The sequence below is a fragment of the Amphiura filiformis genome, chromosome 14 (genome assembly GCF_039555335.1).
Source record: "Amphiura filiformis chromosome 14, Afil_fr2py, whole genome shotgun sequence".
Classification (NCBI taxonomy): domain Eukaryota; kingdom Metazoa; phylum Echinodermata; class Ophiuroidea; order Amphilepidida; family Amphiuridae; genus Amphiura; species Amphiura filiformis.
Window position 1 is genome coordinate 34,404,674 of NC_092641.1, and position 21,173 is coordinate 34,425,846.

The window sequence follows — 21,173 nt, forward strand, 5'->3', positions numbered from 1 at the left end:
TAGCCTGCTGTAGTTTTGTCAAAATCCGAGATTTTGAATAAAACATAGGAACCGTTGTTTTATTATTACGATGGAAATATTAGTCGAACACGTATGCGATGTTCATAACGTGCATAACACAGTACGTACACTGCGTCCGGGACACACATACACACACATCAGAGGGTCGTGCCGAATTACAACCGCTGGAGTAACATGCATTGGCGCTAGTAGTAAATTTCAATTTTCTTTGTTCGGCTCAAAATAAAAAGGGGACATGTCTGACAGAAAAAGCTAACATTTTATGGAAAATAAATACTAATCTATTTTTACAGAAATGTTATAATAATGGCTTTAACACCTCTTAAATATATTCACAGGTCCAGCAGTTATCACATGTCCTCAGAATTCAACAGGCTTGTCTGCTGAATATGCATTTGATCAACCAATCGTCATGAATTTTGGAGACCGCGACAGCATTACGTTTATGTATACGTACAACGGTATCATGGAAACGTATTTGTATACTCAACAGAGACACGTTCTTACGAATGTTCCTTTTGGATGCAGTGACATTAGAGTATACGCTGCGGATAGAAGCGGGAATGATGACTCATGTGTCTTTCAACGCTGCAGAGCAGGTATCAAGTAAACCGGATTAAAATAAAGAAACTTTTATATTGGTTCCTCGACCAGCGCTCGTTCTTTTTTGTTTCTTTATTTTGTTTGAAAGAATTGAGTACGAAAGGAAACGTTTTCCCCTTTCTTTTTATGCAATTGCCACATTTTGAATGCGAACTAAGCGCTGCATACATTGAATATCTTTTTAAAAACCTCATTCGGAAAAATCTTTTATTTTTAAAAACATTTTTTTGTTCTTTCTGTTTTAGTGGTAAGGTGTCCAATGGATGTTATCGAGTCCACTTGCGATCCAAGATATTCTGTCAGCTTTTTCCCTGCTGCAACCATGACCCCAGATTCCGCAACTGTGCCTATAGGCATGATAAGTACAACTTACACAGTGTCAGTGGGTCTCATCAATTTTAATACTGCTAATCAAGACCGCGTCATGGCTTTCTTCCCGCTTGGATCGTGGACTGTTACAGCTACAGCAACAGATAACGATGGCCGAATGGACTCCTGTGAATTCAACGTGATGATCAATAGCGTTGGTAAGGCTTAGACCTATTACCATAGTAGTACCATGATAACGTACATATAACATGTACATCCTTACTAGATTTATTCTGAAGTTCTCTCCCGGAAGCTCCTCACTTGAACATGCTGATATGTTATGGTGACTGTTGTGATGTGCCCTGAGTAATTTAATTTAATTATTTAACTTTGTTTACAATCTGAAAGTATTTCATGAGATGGGAAACCCCCTTGTACGTGCAAGATAATGGTGTGGAAAGTCATTTTGGAATTCCACCCAAATTATTGTAAACAAAGTCAGATCTATGTTTGGAACTTGGAAATCCCTAGTTCAGTGTATTGCACCATAGAGAAAAATCCCCAGGAAGTGATGTAATGAGAAAGATTAATGTGTATAATTAATCTTGGGAAATCCCAAGCTTGCATCATCTGTGAAGATGTGAATGGAATGATGGTTTATTAATAGATTTTGGGTTTTCTGGTGTATAAAAGCTGGAGGCTTGAGTTTGGACTTTACAGAATGTGTGTGATGGTCTTCGTGCTTCAAAAAAGAAGTACATTTTAACCAGTTTACATAGCCAATAATTGAGCTAATTTTAATACAGCAACGAAGGAGATTGCGAGCAAACAAATGTGCTCTTTCTCATCGAAGGATTAAAGTTCTTCTGTCGAATTGCTGGAATTTGCTGGTATTTTGAAGACAACACATCTGTCAAATACAGCGGAGCAGAAAGAAGCCTGTTCCCTGGAGAAAGAGTAATTGGTGCAAGAAACACCATATTTGGAGAAAGCAGTGTAAGGAGATATGTTTTGGGAGAAAGGAGCGCAAAAGTGGTTGGAGAAAGCAGCAGCATTTTCATTTGAGGATTTCATACGCAAGGATATTATAAACGCAAGTGTACACTGGACTTCGCTGATTTTTGCAGGACAAGTGAATAAGGATATATATATATATATATGCACGAATGGAAATACCCATCCGATCGTCTACCCAGGGTAAGGTTACCCAGGGTAACCTTACCCTGGGTAGACTCTATATTACTTTTTAAAAATCTGGATATATATATATCCGTGTGCTGTTACTAACCATGCTAACACATACAGGGTATGACGTATAACTTCTTGCCAACGTGTAATGTCTATGACAATTATACGGCTATGAACAGTATACATCTTTTGCAGTGTCAACCCAGGGTGACCGTTGAAGACATATTGTCAACTTCAGGTAGTTAGTTTAGTGTGCTGGTCAACCTGGGGTAGTCACGATGTACACTTTAATACACATATATTATTTATGTGAACTTGAAAGATGAACATAGTTGAAATGCTACATTGGGAAATTTCGATATGTGCAATTTAGGCGCTCAATATTATTGTCAAAAATGTTACAGGTATTAATACTCATCTTTCTATTACGTGGTACTGGTATATATATAGTTTATTCTTCCTTTATCTTTTAGTTTCTTTATCTTTTAACATTCCAAACCCCGGCCAAACCCCATCTCGTCTCACTCTTCATTTTGAACTTATGTACATTTTGTACATATTAAATTGTAAATACCAACTTGGATTACCGGAACATGTACCACGGCCATGTCCACGCTACGGACGTTCCGTGCTGTGTAAACACTGGGAACGCTGCATAATGTCATACCACTGTGGTCATACTCATGAACTGGCCATGCTGTTCGGGGGTTCCCACACAAATACCACCAAACATTAATGCTTTGACCCGGTGCTGCATTGCAACCAACGGGCGTGTCACGCTGCATGCATTAATGATGATATTGTACTTGTATGTTCTTTTAATACTCAGACCCCAGTCCCATCATTTGCATACCGGTATTACTTGGAGGCCAATTGATGTTCTAATTAACATGTTCGTTATTTTATGTGCAAACTTGAAAGAAGATGTAGGCCTGCGCACACTGTACATATGTCCTTATTTAACGGGAATTTAATGTATAAGAACAGCTCTAGGATGTCCATACATCGTAACTCTATATCAAAGTCCCTATCACATTGTCTACCCAGGGTAAGGTTACCCTGGGTAACCTTACCCTGGGTAGATGATCGGATGGGTATTTCCATTCGTGCATATATATATACATCGTCCAGAACATTGCAAGAACTTTATCATCACCAAGAAGAAGAATGCTGGCTAAGTACTAAATAGTTAAAGGGCGATTATATTTGATTATTGTGTATGTGCATTTGTTGTCATATATTGTACCAATCATACTTTGTTTTCAATTAAAGACTTAGATTTTGTTAGCTTAATCAAACAGTGTATTTGTGTTGTGCATTCGTGTGAGTTCGGGTAAAAGGTGATTTTGGCCTTGAGTCAGTACGACTCGTAACACTGTTGACTTGTTCGAGCTACGTATGTACAACCTTTCGGGGAGCTACGACCACCCCATGTCGTGCCTACTGATGACTCTGAAAAGAGCCGTTCACTGAAGACTGCCCCTTGTCAACAGAATTCTTCAATGAATGGCTCTTTTCAGAGTCATCAGTAGGCAAGGGGCGGTCTACATGTCTCATTCTAGGTACTTTGTCCTGAAGAAGTTCATTCACCATATCCACTACTCCATCTCTTCCCGATTCCTCCCTCATCCCCATCCCAAGAGCTTGGTACGCCACTGTTTATGCCAATCTCCTTCTTAAAATAAAATTAAATGTCAATTTGTGAAACAACTTTTATATAGGCCTATTACCGGTACTTATTATATGTTACATGCTGTCAGGTCAGTTACCGATTTAATGGTGGAAGCCCTTTTGTCCCGAACACCGGTAAATCAAATCGACACAAAGGAACAATGTGTAAGGGCTGTGCAATAATTATGAGCCCTGGGGAGGGTAAAATTGGGGGGGGCAAGAAATTTTTGGCGAGCCAAAAGGGGGGGGCAAGCAATTTTGGCAAGCTGAGAGGGGGGCAAGCGATTTTTGACACACATTCATGGGGAGCCTTTTTAATAAAATGCTCTAAAAAGGCTTCGGAAAACAGTACGGAAACGCTTAAATATGCAAATTTTCCTGCTCGCTGCGCTCGCAACAGGTATATAGACCATTTAAGGTTTGTAAATTGGGATCCCAAAAATTTGACATGCGTAAGGGGGGGCAAAGAATTTGGGGCGGGCCGAGAAGGGGGGCAAGCGATTTTTGGCAGGCCGAGAGGGGGGCAAGCGATTTTTGGCGAGCCGTTTTGAAATTTTACCCCCGGGGGCTCATAATTATTGCACAGCCCCTTACGTATCTATTGCCACCCTATGTTTGTTAAAACCTCTGGTTAAAAACTCTTTGTAATATACTATGTACACCGCGCAAACTTGAAAAATTAACAACAGCTTGACTGCTGTGGAATATTTCAAAATTAGGGACTCATGTCACACGTCGTTATAACAATATTGCCTTGAGTGAGGGATCTCACTGAGGGTTCTATATCTCGATGGTGCCACCGTCCTTATATCACGCTCAAATCTGACAATAGGTACCAAAAGTATTAGTATATGTGATTTATTTCGGCTCCGTTTGTATACCACTATGACCATAATGAACTTGCACATGCGTTTTAAGGGCTGAACAGGCTTCATGACAATTGACACGCAATTAGAATAAATATAGCCTAATATCGAAATTAAAACTACTCATGGTGCCTCTCTCTTGCAGATGACACTCCACGAATACAATGTCCAGATGACCAATCAGGAACTATCTGTGAAGGACAATGTTTGATTGGCATGTCGTGGCCAGAAGCTGACGTTGCGTACAACTGTGTGGATATGGACAACACGAATCGTATTGAGTATGTTGGATCTGGAGCGACGTACTTCCCATCCCAATTTAACAGAATGGCAGATATGTATGCAGGGATGACAACGATCAAAGCTTCACTCAATAACACAAGAGGACAAATGACATCATGCGAGTTCAGCATCGTTGTTAAATGTACGTGTAATGAAACTGACAATAGAAGTTAATTCCTTCCCCGATTATTGCGGTGTTTTGATCAGATGATCAAATTGGACTATTCCATTTAAAATCCACACTCCCCATGTGGAAGATTTTGAGGGGGCGTATGGATTTCAAATGGAATTAGCACATTAACCAACTCTATTTGAAACTCACCCTCCTTCTGTGGAAGATTCAGGTTGAATATTTCTCAGGGGGACGTACCAAATTCAAAGGTAGCTGCCAATAGGCTATGGTCATTACATTTGAAATTATTTCTCCCATGTGGAAGATATTTCACATGAGTAGTGTGGATTTTAAATGGAATAGCACAATTATCAGGGGGCATACATTGTACATCACACCTTTTTGTGGTAGGGTACGAACTGTAACTGCAGTTTGCCAAAAGATCTGCTATTTGGCAATATGTGGGCAAACAGACCTGCTTTCAGAATAAATGGGGAGCGCAAAGCGATTAAAAAAAAAAGAAATTAGGGAATCCCATTTAATAACCATTAAATGTATGCAACCGATTACGCAATTCACTGAACGTGTTGATGTTACTTTTGGTTATAGCCATGGATCCATGTGAAACTCACAGATGTCAAAATGGAGGGCAATGTGAAGTCTTTCCCAAATCTTGTTTTTATAGTTGTGTCTGCCCACCATGCTACTATGGACAATTCTGCGAGAAAAGTAAGTTCACAGGGGAAGCCAGGGTTTGACAACATTACCAAAATTACCAAAAGTCGCCCAATGTTTCTCTTAACCATATGTTTCTACGTGTTTTATGGCACAGGTAAGTGCCAAAATCCGCGGGGACCTTTGTCGAAAAGTCGCCCAATGTTTTTCTTGAGCAATGGCTTCTACGTGGTAAAGGAAATGCCAAAAGTAGCAGGAAAAAACAATCTTTAGACAGAGATCCGTGGATCGCCATTTGTAGTTGTCACTTCAGATTTGTAACATGCTCTATCCAGTGTCTATTTCAGGGGTACTCCGTAGCATATAAAGTATGTGACTATCGAATCGATTAAAGCAATAATGTGTGATTTCTATAAAACAATTCTTATTCGTTTTCCTCCCGGGTTTTCCTTCAGGAGTAGACGCCTGTTCTTGTCATATGTGCCAGAATGGAGCTATGTGCCAAGCAAACAGCTGCGCACAATACCAATGCATGTGTGTCGGATGTTACACGGGCCAGTTTTGTCAGGAACGTACGTATCGTTGCTGTATGAATAGTCAGCACTAGATGGACGAATGTTAACGCGTCAGTAACGTAAATTTGGTGCCATTCAAGAGTGCCGATTGGCTACACTGGCATCACGTGATATTTCGGCTTTACGTAGCTTTACGTACCGCGTTTACGTTCGTTCACCGGGTGACTGTCTAATGTTTACTGTCACTCCAAGCACGCTCACCCTACTCCCAACACCATCCCCCACATATCTAAAATGCATCTGCCAATCTTGGTAGTAGAATACTTTCCGAAGCATCATATGCTTTAGCACAATGTGAGAGGATTTTCCAGTATTTTCTACGAACAATGTACTCCAGTCAATACTGTGAAAAGAATCATTACATAAGTTTATTATTTTGACCAGGAAACATATTTATGATATTAGAGTTTAAGAGTTCAGACCCATAGCTCCTCCACTTACACATAACAATACGTTCATTTTCCGTTTTGTAATTCGCCGTAGAAGTGATGACGTAACAAGATTAACTACCATAGCAATAGGTTTAAACAATTTATGAATATTTCGCACTGCACAAGTACGTTCATGCCTTACCTCTGCATTGAACCATAGATGTCAAAGAACAGGGATAAAAACCGGGATCGTAATTCTATAGAATATTCATGTCATACTTATTACTCGCACCTGCTTGTAGTGCAGCGCGATATATTAAAAATTGTTTAAACCTATTGCTATGGTAGTTAATCCTGTTGCATCATCACTTTTATGGCGAATTGTTTGTTTGTCAATCTAGCGCTGCCAAACCCGTGTCTCAACAACCCCTGTGCAGGAGGTTATCGGTGCACACGTGACCCCGGGTCATGTACAGGATACAGCTGTGAATGCATTCCAGGAATCAATTGTCCAACCGGTAAGTAAAGAATGTCGTGTCATGTTATGTCTTGTGTTATGTTATGTTATTTTATGTGTTATGTTATGTTGTCTTATCTTATGTTAATTATGTTATGCGTAATGTTGTTATGTTATGTTATGTTATGTTATGTTATGTTATGTTATGTTATGTTATGTTATGTTATGTTATGTTATGTTATGCTTTGTTATGTTGTGTTTATCTATGTTTAATATTATGCAACCACACATTAGTCCAAGATGTTGGTAGACGTCTCCTTCCTCGTCGGCCTTCCATAGCCCCTTGCAAAATTTGCTTTTCTGCACCTCCGTGTTTCTTGATAATATATGACCAAAATACTTCAGCTTTCTCTCTGTTATGCCATTTCTGATGGTTAAACTGTTTAGGATCCTAGAATTTGTTCTCCTGTCTTTCCATGTCACTTGAAGAAGCCTCTTGTTACACCACATCTCAAAAGCATCAACTCTTTTCCAGTCATTCTTGGTCATAGCTCAAGAGTCACACCCGTAAGCATTGTAAGTAGCAAGTGCCCGTAATTGTAGGTATACCTTCAGGTCAATGAATAGGCATCGGCTTTTCTATATGCTTGACATGCCTTGCACAGTTGTCCTTGCAATAGCCAGTCTTCTCATACTTTCAGTTTTGTAACACCGATGTTGGTAGTCATTGAACCAAGGTATTCAAATTGCTTCACCTCCTCAATCTGCTGTCCATCTGTCACAAGCTTATCTACTGATGCTACAAATAAGAGTGGTAACACCAGCGTACCTCAGGTCAGTGATACCACCAAACGTCACTTCACCTTCAAACCCTTCCAAAGCTGTTCTCATGATGTCTTCAGAGTAGATGATAAATAGGTTTAGTACTACACTGTGATGTACACAGCGCTGTCGTAAGCCTCTTCTGATCTTGAACCAATCTGTGTCCCCACTACTTGTTTTAACTGCAGTTTCTTCGTCTTAATATAAACGGCTGATCAGGTCCACCAGATGACTTGGGAAACCCATCTTCTTCATAGTTTCCCACTTCTGAGTATGGCTAACACAATTAACACAGCTTTACCACATTTACTGTATGAAATACGTAAAAAAGAAGTCTGAAGATGCTCTCTGCATTTCTCAATAACATTCATGACAAGGTGGTCCCTAATTCCACTTTAGTCAAGAAATCCTGCCTGTTCATCAGATATTTCTGGCTCCAGTTTGTTCTTCATTCTCTTGATGATGATCTTTAGAAGCATTTTACTTGCATGACAAATCAGGTTGATGGTCAAATGATTGGTGTACTCTTTCAATTTTCCCTTCTTCGGCAGTGGAATATATATGCTGCCCTACGCCAGTCTGTTGCTTTTTCAGATGATACATCAAAGACACCATGCACATTAAGTTTATCCCTTTTTTTCCAGTTGCCTTTAACAACTCAGAAGCCATATTATCAATGGCAGGTGACTTAGCATTTTGTATTTGTACCATAGCAAGCTCAGCTTCAGATCTCACTCGTTTTACACTGTACATACACCTTTTCATCTTGTGCCTCATATAGCTGAGAACTATATATAATGAACCCATCGCCGCTTAATGTCTTCACTTTCCAAACCGTGTAAAATGGATTACTTTTAATTGGCAGGTAATGCGTTTTACTTTACTGAATTATTTTCTTATTCATTTTATTATCACACAGCAAGTCTGGTGTATGACAAGTTCTGTAATACATTTCCGTGTCAAAATGGTGCGACGTGTATTGACTTAGAAAGTAAGCGGTATTTGTGCATTTGTCCGCCAGGGTATAGCGGAGTCAATTGTGCAATTGCAACCAACGTAGGTAAGTAGGGCATTATACTTGTCTCTTGAATATGAATCGCCCACACGATCATAAGATACTTAAATGCGAATATACAACTCAATTGTCTTCACGCAGGTGATCAAGTGGCGTAGCGAGGGGAAGAGGGGTACTTGCCCTGGGCGCCACCGGGGATGGGGAATGGGATGAATTCTAAAGTCTGAAGATTCTGAAGATTCTCGCGCGTTTCGCACGCATTTTAGCACAAAAACTCATTTGAAAGATTAATAAGACCAACATTCACAACTTGATTATAACCAAAATAATGAATGCTATCTGTGAAAAATTCCGCTCGCTCCGCGCGCAGTTGTTTAAATAATGGGGGGGGGGGGTGGTGGTGAGGGGGAAGTGTAAGCGGCGCCATTATATATCCTTGGCCAGGGCGCCAAAAACCCTACTTACACCACTGACGCAATCATCATGCGATGCTTGATGCAAATGCGCAACTCCCTGTCCTTAGACTATGATCACCCACACGATCATAACGATGCTTGGTGTGTATGTACAACTCACTTGTCCTTAGGGGCGCAAACTTGATTGAGACAAAAACGTTTTTGCCCTACTGATGAGACTTGTCTAGTCGTAGTACTTCGTGACGAAAATATTCCGTACGTAATGTCAAGCCTGTATATAACTCATACTATGAAGATAATATTTTTTGGACAATAATTTTTAGCAACTAGTCCATGTAATAATCGGCCATGCAACTTCTTTGGAGAATGTTTCACCAGTAACGACCTGGACAACTTTGATGGACTGAGCGAGTATACATGTGTTTGTGAGAATGGATATGGTGGTCGAAATTGCATTTCAAATGTGGGTAAGTGTCAAATAGACCGGGAAATAGACTCGTCGCTGAGCAGGGGAAACTCCTGTGTGCATGACCATGCTCACTGTGTTACAAGTCCCGGGGCAATACCACATATACTATGATCAGCTCGTAATCGGCGGGAATTATTAAGCTTTTACCACTACGCCGAAAAGTAGACCCACGTTAAAAGTGATATAGTTGATCTGCTTGGATATATTTTGCGGGTTAAAGAAAGTAGACAAAGTATATGAGTTCAATTAATAATTTGTAATACGTCTGGTGAGATATCACAAAACAATTCTCCAAATAAATTATATTATATTGATATCAATCCGCGAGGCCCGCCGATTACGAACTGATCAAACTAGATGTGCAAATTTGGATTGCTACTTCGATCTTACTGCAAGGTAGGCCTACATTTCACGTGATTCTCATATTCAGCAAAATCTCTCTTATATAAAACACATGCCTTTGTTTAAATAAACTATAATTCCGAACGCAAACGATACGATGTTTCGGGTCTGAACCTTACAAGTGTGACAATACACTTGCACATATTTTATTTTGTCGTTGTTTAATGTTACAGCAAATAATCCGGTTCTCGATATGTGTACAACGGGTTTGACATGCAGAAACGGAGGAACTTGTACTAACGCTTACTTCAGCTACGCAGACCGAAATACAGGCATCTGCTCTTGCCCGAGAGGATTTTTTGGACGAGAATGTCAACTCACTAGTAAGAGTATAATTTGTAATGCTAGATTTGTTTTTGGTAACTGGATGAATATTGAAACGAAAGTGTTCAAAAATTATTTGTCCTACCTTCTTCCATCTCCGCCCTTTTAAGGTCTAAGCCCGTTCCCTCATCTTACTAGTATCGTACTAAATGATAAGGGTAATTTCACCACTTCTACAATGTATTGTTAACTGATATTACGCCACTAAAACGACTGACAAAAAGAACGCGCTGCGAGTCGCTGACATGAAAGGCGATTCAGTAGCCATATGGTTTCATAGCCAATTGAGAGAAAACCTTTTATTTGGAAATTCATTAACCAATCAGCGACCGTCATTTCACGGGTTGTCGCCAGACGGTTTGTTTAGTGACGGAGGAACACAAACCGGCAGGGACCAATACTACTTATGTTATATTTGGTTAACCTATGTATGTAGTCATTATGTTGCTTACTTTCCATTGGCTTTATTTAATTTAACTTTGTTCTTATTATTTTAAAGTTGAGGATCCATGCATGAGTAATCCATGTCAGAACGCAGGGACATGTATTTCATTCAATACATATTTTCTCTGCACATGCTCCGCAGAATACACTGGAGTCATTTGTGAAGGTATGGATAATGCGTTATGGTTGGCATTAATAACAACAACAACAACAACAACAACAACAACAACAACAACAACAACAACAACAACAACAGCACAACAATAATAATAATAATAATAATAATAATACTAATAATAATAATAATAATAATAATAATAATAATAATAATAAATTGTTCCAGCAATCTTATTGGTTCTTAGCCGTGTTAAATGACACGATATAACACGGTTCAGCGTGTACGAGTCGACGCGATTCGCGTACTCGCTATATGAGCCAATCGGGAGGCGCCAATCTACAACGGGAATGACAGATTCTACATGTTAGACCTTGGTAATTCCTTGGTAACATTTTTGATTAAAATTCCGTATTTATGATTAGTATTTTTTTAAAATTAGAATTGAAGTGTTTAAGAATATGAATTTTTAAGGTATTCTTTTTAGCCACTGTCTTGCATCAATCGTCTTATACAACACGGAAAGCACCATTATTTTTGACGTATAACAACTCTGTTTCACTTCGTAGTAGTGTCGCCCGTGTTATGAGACGACAGATGTATGACAGTAGTTAAAAACAATACATTTATTCTCTAGTTATGGCAACAAATGGTGCCGGTACACGGTGCATATTTACTGTTACAATGGATCCTACATAGCGGTAAAAAATCCAGTTCACATTTATTGAAGGTTGTAATGTGTTGCGATTTCAAACTAGATCTTCCAGGAATAAAGTTCACTGCACCCGAATTATACATAGGGCTTTTATATGCTGCAGGTTGAGGAACCGTTAGAAAAATGCTTTTTTTCCTCAATAATGGGAGAGAAGAATAACGTTAAATTTGTTCTCTTTGCAGTGAATCCATGCCAAAGCCGTCCGTGTCAAAATGGTGGTACATGTACCTCATCTGGTGCAAGTTACATATGTACTTGTACCAGTCGGTATTCTGGGCCTACCTGCGAAATATCAACACAAGGTAGGTCTTGCTATAAGTTAAGTTCCAGCATGACCAAAGTAACATTAAGAGATTCGAATTAATTCCTTATTTCGATTGGACAAACAGGGCCGGACATACCTTTTTGGGTGCCCTGGACCAAGCCAAAATCACCCAAAGTCACCGCGAGGAAGGCATGTACGGTTTGCACATTCAATCATGTCAAGTGGCCAAGTTTTGGTTTACGTATAGACGAATCCAGCGAGCCAAGTGATGGTCAGAATTCAGTCGGCCTTTACTGGGTCCCGTCTGCACCAAACTGGTGTTGTTATTGCCCAATTGAGTGGATTAAATCCGCTTAAAAATCGACGTTGAATTGTATTGTGTTGTAAACTGTCATCATTCTTTTGTCTACGTGTAACACGGGTGATAGAATGCAGTTTAAAATCACCGCCAGGGCTACATCATTTCACATTTTAGGTTTGATAGCCATAAGGGGGGGGGACCCAGCTATGGCTGCCATTGAGGTGTAGAAATGCGTGAAATTGGATTCGTCTATACTATCGACAGTGGCGGCGGAGGCATTAAATTGAATTTAGATGGCCCAATGGTAAATTCGGCCCTGTGGACAAACAATTCTGATTTCTTTCATATTTGGAAACAGATTTCTTTTTGCTATACGGAGGAGATGAATATAATTAAATTTGTTCTCTTTGTAGTGAATCCATGTCAAAACCGTCCATGTCGAAATGGCGGGACATGCATTTCAACAGGAATCTCAAATTACATTTGTTCTTGTACAAGTCAGTATACGGGGCCTACTTGCGAAATATCAACACAAGGTAGGCTATATACATTATGCTTAAAGTTTCAGCATGGCCAAAGTGATATTCAGGGATTTCGAATGCATTAATTTGTTTCATTGGAAAACATGGCATTTCACGTGGATTATAATATCATTCATTGAATTTTGAATTTTCATTGTTGTTTCCCATTGGCCAAAAATTGGTACCCACTGAATGTATATTTTGCCACCACGGTGACACCATCTACGAGATAATATTCAACATTATCTTTACTCACCCCAACCCCTACCTCACCCCCTAAAAATGAATAGGAATAAAGGTATTCATTGTTTTTAGCCAACGTCTTGCATCAATCGTCTCATATAACACGGAAAGCATTATTTTTGCCGGGTATTTTTGACGTAAAACAACTCTGTTTCACCTCGTAGTAGTGTCGCGCGTGTTATATGATACGATAGATGTATGTCAGTAGTTAAAAACAATACATTTATTCTCTAATTATGGCAATAGATGGTGCTGGTACACGGTGCATATTTACTGTTGCAATGAATCCTACATGACGGTAGAAATTCCAGTTGACATTCATTGAAGGTTGTAATGTGTTGCGATTTCCAACTAGATCTTCCAGGACGTTACGTGATCATGGTGATCATCAATAATGTTCACTGCACCCGCATTATACATAGGGCTTTTATATGCTGCAGGCTGAGGAACTTTTAGAAAATGCTTTTTTCCTCAATGATGGGAGAGAAGAATAATATTAAATTTGTTCTCTTTGCAGTGAATCCATGCCAAAGCCGTCCATGTCAAAATGGCGGGACATGCACATCAGCAGGTGCAAATTACATTTGTGCTTGTACAAGTCAGTATACGGGGCCTACTTGCGAAATATCAACACAAGGTACGCCTTAGTGATATTCAATTCTTTATTTAGCTTGGAAAACAATTATTCCTTTTTCATATTTGGAAACAGGAAATTCTTTTGCTATACGGAGGAGATGAATATAATTAAATTTGTTCTCTTTGCAGTGAATCCATGCCAAAGCCGTCCATGTCGAAATGGCGGGACATGCATTTCAACAGGAATCTCAAATTACATTTGTGCTTGTACAAGTCTGTATACGGGGCCTACTTGCGAAATATCAACACAAGGTAAGCTATATACATTATGTTTAAAGTTTCAGCATAGCATGGCCAAAGTGATATTCAGAGATTTCGAATGCATTAATTTGTTTCCTTTGGACCCAAACTTCTTATTTGTTCATAATTTGAAAACATGTCATTTCACGTGGATTATAATATCATTCATTGGCCACCCTGTTTGGATTTTCATTGTTGTTTCCCATTTATATTGGCCAAATTTTGGCGTGACACTGGTACCCCCTGAATGTATTTTTGCCAACACGGTTACGTCGATAACTACTAGATAACATTCAACATATCTTTACTCAACACCCAACCCCCTCCAAAAAACAAACAAAAAAACAAAAACAAAAATCAACAAACAAACCAATAAAAACTAAAAACAACAAACATATCCAAAAAATAAGAAGGAAAAAAGAGAAACGTTTAAAACTTCCTAAACAAATTATGAATAATGACTGGCATTGTTGTGTTGATGTCGTTTTCTCCTAACATTTTCAATTTTTTTATGGATTCATCTTGATCTTGCAGGTCCTCTACGATTGATATGCCCAACAAATCAAGCGGAGACAGCACAACCGGGACAGACGGGCACTACGGTGTCTTATAGAGAAGGGCTAGTTATGGGGGGATCCCCACCTTACAATATAGATTACAACGGCAACCCGTCCGGCAATTACTTCCCCATTGGAGTAACACTTGTGAGAGTAACGGCTTCAGATATTAACAACAGCATGGGTAGCTGTACTTTTACTATCACGGTCACCAGCTCTCCAGGTAATTGTAGCAGTCCAACCTACCTGCCTGGACGTCCAGGCAGGTAGATCCACTTCTAGCAACCCATTGTGACGGCTATTTTGGCCTCCATCATGTCCATCATGAGTTTGTTGTACACTAGCAAGCTAGTGATTTTGCAATGATCAGGAACATTATCTGAAAATCAAATACCAGAATACGTACGGCATTATAGACATTTGTCAAATTTGACCTCTTTTGGTGGCGGCCATTTTGTCCGTCATCTAATATTTGATGTACAGCGGTGAGGGCGCTCGAACATGCACCAAGAGCAGAAGAGGGTAGGCCGGGTCACTCGTGAGCAATAATACCATGCATGAGGAGGAGGGTTTTAAGTTTGGCGATCCAGAAAGATTCTCCGTGGAGGATAGCGTTTTGGGACTTTTTGTGAAATTGTTCAATTGGCATAAGACGGATGTCGTGCACGGAATGTGGACCGGAGTTGAAGTGGTGACGTAGGAAAGATTTTTGTCTTTTTTTGTGTTGTTGTGTTTATTTTCTGAGCGTGTGTTATGGAACTTGGTGTATAGAGATAGCCGGAGATGTGGTTGTCTTGCCGACATACTGCTTCTTGCATCTGCATGTGAGATTGGATGTAATTGGAAAAGTTTCCATGGTTTTGGTGCTTTCAAACTTTGCCGACATTGACAAAGGTGCAGACAATGTATTGTTTGCTTTTGGATTTGAAGCAACTAGGTGGATCTTCGCTGGTATTGTTGGGTTTAGTTTGTGAATGAACCAAGAGGTCACTCAAGTTTGGTGGTCTTTTGAAGGTAGTAAGAGGAGGATCTGAATCTGTTTAAGTTGAGGTGACTCAGGTGAGTTTTGGAGAATGTTGAGGTGTTTGTGAAAGATGGACCCAACGTTTTTGAGAAGGGGAATATGTACTGAATAAGGGAACACCGGTGTTCGATTTCTTGGTCTTATATTGAAAAAGATCGGTCCGATTGGTTTCCCTAGCCCTTTGAATTTTGCTTTTGATCTTATCCAAGTCTTTCAAAGGCAACAGGGTATCCACGTCTTTCTAAGTGACCTTCTAAGGATCTTATTTGGGCCTCAGAGTCTTGAGGATTAGAGCATCCGTAATGCCTGGCTGTAGATAATACTACAAAAGGTATGAGGAGGACGACACGATGTAGGGTGCAAATAACTATGGGAGTCAGTGGGTTTGCAAAAGAGACTCTGGTGGCCAATTGATGGTTTACTAGGTATACCATAACGTCTAGGAAGTGGAGCTTGTTTCTTGGATTCTTCAAATGTGAATTTAATTTTCTCATGGTAAGAGTTGAGGTGATCCTGAAACTGCGCGATTTCTCATTGTTTAGCCATTTGAAAAAAGATATCAACAATATCTTTTCCAGCTTGATGCTCTTGAAGGGAATGTCTTGAGGATTTTGGACTCAATATAATCCATGAAGATAATGGCGTATGGAGATGTGTTGGCCGTTCCCATGGCCGTTCCGCTTCGTTGGATATAGAAAAAACCAAACAAATGTATTCCGAGTTAAAAGGTCTTATGAGATCCTGGGTAGGAGGATATTAAATATGCGCCTTTTTCCAAATCTAATTGACAGGCGAGCATACCTTCGTCGTAACCGATGTTAGTGTACAACAATTTAAATTAATGTTTACTGCGGACAAATAATACACTCCATCCCACCCTGTCTCTTCTATGGGAAAAGATAATACACTCCATCCCACCCCGTCTCTTCTATGGGAAAAGATAATACACTCCATCCCACCCCGTCTCTTCTATGGGAAAAGACAATACACTCCATCCCACCCGTCTCTTCTATGGGAAAAGATAATACACTCCATCCCACCCCGTCTCTTCTATGGGAAAAGATAATACACTCCATCCCACCCCGTCTCTTCTATGGGAAAAGATAATACACTCCATCCCACCCCGTCTCTTCTATGGGAAAAGATAATACACTCCATCCCACCCGTCTCTTCTATGGGAAAAGAAAATACACTCCATCCCACCCGTCTCTTCTATGGGAAAAGATAATACACTCCATCCCACCCCGTCTCTTCTATGGGAAAAGATAATACACTCCATCCCACCCCGTCTCTTCTATGGGAAAAGATAATACACTCCATCCCACCCCGTCTCTTCTATGGGAAAAGATAATACACTCCATCCCACCCGTCTCTTCTATGGGAAAAGACAATACACTCCCTCCCACCCGTCTCTTCTATGGGAAAAGATAATACACTCCATCCCACCCCGTCTCTTCTATGGGAAAAGATAATACACTCCATCCCACCCCGTCTCTTCTATGGGAAAAGATAATACACTCCATCCCATCCGTCTCTTCTATGGGAAAAGATAATACACTCCATCCCACCCCGTCTCTTCTATGGGAAAAGATAATACACTCCATCCAACCCCGTCTCTTCTATGGGAAAAGATAATACACTCCATCCCACCCGTCTCTTCTATGGGAAAAGATAATACACTCCATCCCACCCCGTCTCTTCTATGGGAAAAGATAATACACTCCATCCCACCCCGTCTCTTCTATGGGAAAAGATCAAACATAGTTGCGAGAAAGAGCTCACAACCTGAACAGCGCGATACACATATGAATCCGAAAACAAATCAGGTACAAATCCTAAGAATCACAAAATAATGGCCGATTATTTTTTTTACAGATATTAATAGATGTATCAACAATCCATGTAGAAATGGAGGCACTTGTATAAATGGTGGTAATCAGTTCTCATGCCTTTGCGTAGCAGGATATACCGGATCTACATGCCAAATTCGTAAGTGTTGTTTCCTTGTAAATGAAACGGTTAAACCAGGTTTGTTAATTAATAGCTATTAATCAGCTAAGTTTGAGTCAATTTGTCTAGCTTACATTTTGCTACTAGCAGTCGCCAAAAACGTATGGCTTTCTCAAAGCGTTATTGTATATAGGCGCATAGCGACAGACACTAAGGTATTGATTTCCTAAATTTTCAACCTCGATACACCCAAGCACACAGAAATTTCCAAGCACAGCGAGTCTAGACTCTACGGAGTCTGTGTTTTAATACACGGTTGAGTGCATAGCATCATACGAGCTGTGTGAGATCTAGTGAAAAATAGAAATCTGATTGGTTTTTGTCAAAACCTCAAGTGTTCTCTTCATCCAATCAAGTTGTCAAAACCTCAAGTGTTCCCTTCATCCAATCAGAATTTTTTTCGAACGAAGCTAACACTTCCCACTAAATACAATTTTTCTCATTAGGTCAACAGATAACGCAATTCGTCAATGTTTATAGCAAGACGAATGTGTTAAATCTGTTGAAAACGACCAATCAGCACAATTTTTGACCAAAATGTAGGTTTTAAAGTCAAACCCTTAAAGTCATATTATAACATTTTCAAACAAAATAGATTAGCATTTCTTTGCCTTAAAATGTTAGCTTTTACTGTCAGATATATCCCCTTTTATTTTTGAGCCGAACAACTACGCCAAAGCAAAGAAAATTGGAATTTACTACCAGCGCACATGTCGCCAATACGTAGCACTCGTTCGGTCATGTTGTGGTACGACCCTTTGTTGTGTATATCACCGCGCACGCCGTGTACGTACTGTGTGTTATGAACATCGTGTATGCGTTCGACTAATAATTCCATCGTAATAATAAAGCGCCGAATCCGGCGTTTTATTCAAAATATCGGATTTTGACAAAACTACAGCACCTAGAGTCTTGATTTTTGCAGGGTATATTGGTTTAATAAAGTACAATTTAATCGTGTAAAAAAGGAATTTTAAAGATTCAGTGAGGGCGTCTTCCTCAGCAAATGTTATAATATGGCTTGAAGTGTTCCTGACAATATTTTTCAAATTTTATATCATTATATGAAAGACCACACTAATATTGTCCATATAAATTATAGCCTCATTTTAATGAGCAATTGCCAATTCTCTTTAAATTTCAAATCCTGTGCAAAAAGTTACTATTTTCGCCTGTTAAATTCAATGAACTATGACTCTGCTAAAGAGTGCTTACAAATTGATATGAATTTGGATTTCGATCCAATCACTCGACCTATATGGCTATATGGTGAATAAAATTAATACAGCAGTGGAAAAAATAAAATAACTATTGGAATTTTCTTAGACTTATCAAAAGCGTTTGATACAATTGACCATAAAATACGTCTTTATAAATTAGAGCATTATGGATTTCGTGATGGGACATTGGAGTGGTTTAGAAATTATCTAAGTAATAGAAAGCAATATGTATCCTATAACTCGTGGGACTCACAACTTAAAGATATTTTATGTGGTATCCCGCAAGGATCGATATTAGGACCATTATTATTTATACTATATGTTAATGATATAACTAGTATCTCTAACATTTTGGATTTTATACTATTTGCTGATGATACCACTTTCCTTTACTTGCATGAAAATATTGCGAGTCAAATAAGTGTCGTGAATGCTGAATTGAAAGAATCAGTCAAAGTGCAGCAAGATTTAAACATCGTCTTAGACAACACACTTTTAGACCGAGTGAAGCATACCAATTTTTTTGGTTTTTTCGTCACATTGACTGCGTTTCCAAAACTTTGTCAAGAAATATCGATATCATGAACAAATATTACAAACCCTTTATTATACTTTTATTATGCCGTACCTCATTATGGAATTCTAATCTGGGTGAATACTTGTAAAATTTACTTAGATAAACTCAAATTCTAAAAATGGGCAAAAACTGTAGTTAGCAAAAAACCCAAATACGACGACTGAGTTTATAGACTAGTAGTTTGGTTACCTTATGGTAGGGTCACAGTTTGTAACAGTCATTATAAAAGTCAGATCCGACCTTTATTGGCCAAATACAACATTATAAATATATACTGCGCCAAGAAAGTATCCTTACACTTGGAAAAATAATCACAATTTCAAAACTGAACCATTGTAATAGATGCGATGCACTATCTAATCCTGCACATTATGACACATTGAATCCAATGTGACCTTAAGAAGTAAAGTTACAAACAATTGAATAGACGAAGGTCTAGTTTTAAAAGTGACAAATTGGCCTATACAAGGCACAAAAAGATTCCAACAAGCGCAACAAAGAGACTACACAGCTTCTTCAATAAAAACTTTATTTAAAGCAGTATTTATTTCAGTTTTTACTTCTCTGTACTTTTCATAACTTGCATTTTATTTGTCTGCTCATTTGTTTCAGTTTTCTTTTGTTCCTTTTGTTTTAAATTAAATGGACACACAAATTAGCCACTTACCTCTCTCAAACCAAATGTCTAGTCCGTGGAGTTTTGAATAGGCCAGTGACCTTCGTCTAATCAAATGCTTGTAACTTTGCTTCTTGAAGTCACGTCGGATTCGATTGGGTTTCAAAATGTGCCGGATTAGATCATCTAATAGTGCATCTATAAAAAGATTTTTTTACCCAATATGGTTCAGTCTTGAAATTGTGATTATTTTTCCAAGTGTAAGGATACTTTCTTGAAGCAGTATAGAAGACATGTATTCTCTTGAACTGGGTGTATTTATGTACAAGTTGTCATGCATTAGCTATCTAATTCATTTAATGGGTATTTTAGACAACGTTCTGACATCCATTACTACCATGACTACCAGAGAAGACAAAATAACGAAAAATAAAAGGTTTTTCCAACTATCCCATTCGAACGGGCAGATCCATTCTTTGAAACTCTCTAGAGGAAAAAAATAAAAACTCAAAGTCCGTAAAACATATCCGCAAACAGCTAAAACAAAAAAAGTTTGGGTTTTTTTTTCGTAGGGAAAGGCAATTCTCAGGCCTTATTGGCCTTCCTGCCTTTTCCGCCACATATATATTTTTATGTGCGTGTGTCTTTACATTTTTTTATTGCAATTGACATATTTCTTGATGTTGTTGTATATTTTATATACCGTAATGGAATTCCTATAATGAAATGAAACGAAATGTCCTTTTTTTGGGATCCTAATTTTAAACTGGAGACATGTTTTATTTACCATTAAGTCCTAGGGTGAAGAGTTTTTCTTTTTCGGCTCCCACATTTATGTAGGGCTTATGTTATCATCTAGATAGTTGGTTGGTTGCCTGTTTGTTTGACTGTTTGTCAGTCCTGGTGGAAGCAGAACCATTAATCTGCAGTTGAAACGCAATAACCGATCAACATCAATATGGTGATAGGTAATGGTGGCCTTCCTTCCTTCCTTCCGATAAAGTGCAGACCACATATAGATATGGATGTGCTTTATAGTTTGGGTCATGTTATTTGCATATTTAAGTTTGATCACATGTTCCGAACTTGTTTCTTTTCGTAATTAGCCCAA

The 21,173-nt window shown here is 38.9% G+C and overlaps 1 protein-coding gene across 3 annotated transcripts in view; it reads left to right on the forward strand.

Annotated features, from left to right (window-relative positions):
• Nucleotides 1-21,173, forward strand: part of LOC140170012 (uncharacterized) — a 49,548-nt gene that overhangs the window by 14,301 nt on the left and 14,074 nt on the right. The window contains exons 5-20 of one of the 3 annotated variants that reach the window (XM_072193322.1): nucleotides 360-620; nucleotides 870-1,151; nucleotides 4,804-5,082; nucleotides 5,662-5,781; nucleotides 6,183-6,299; nucleotides 7,075-7,191; nucleotides 8,872-9,012; nucleotides 9,707-9,850; nucleotides 10,428-10,577; nucleotides 11,078-11,188; nucleotides 12,035-12,154; nucleotides 12,832-12,954; nucleotides 13,700-13,819; nucleotides 13,948-14,070; nucleotides 14,593-14,838; nucleotides 17,515-17,628. In XM_072193322.1, the coding sequence (XP_072049423.1) occupies nucleotides 360-620; nucleotides 870-1,151; nucleotides 4,804-5,082; nucleotides 5,662-5,781; nucleotides 6,183-6,299; nucleotides 7,075-7,191; nucleotides 8,872-9,012; nucleotides 9,707-9,850; nucleotides 10,428-10,577; nucleotides 11,078-11,188; nucleotides 12,035-12,154; nucleotides 12,832-12,954; nucleotides 13,700-13,819; nucleotides 13,948-14,070; nucleotides 14,593-14,838; nucleotides 17,515-17,628 (2,568 nt within the window). The remainder of the gene's footprint in view (nucleotides 1-359; nucleotides 621-869; nucleotides 1,152-4,803; nucleotides 5,083-5,661; nucleotides 5,782-6,182; nucleotides 6,300-7,074; nucleotides 7,192-8,871; nucleotides 9,013-9,706; nucleotides 9,851-10,427; nucleotides 10,578-11,077; nucleotides 11,189-12,034; nucleotides 12,155-12,831; nucleotides 12,955-13,699; nucleotides 13,820-13,947; nucleotides 14,071-14,592; nucleotides 14,839-17,514; nucleotides 17,629-21,173) is intronic. The other 2 variants (XM_072193324.1, XM_072193323.1) reach the window with 2 other exon arrangements.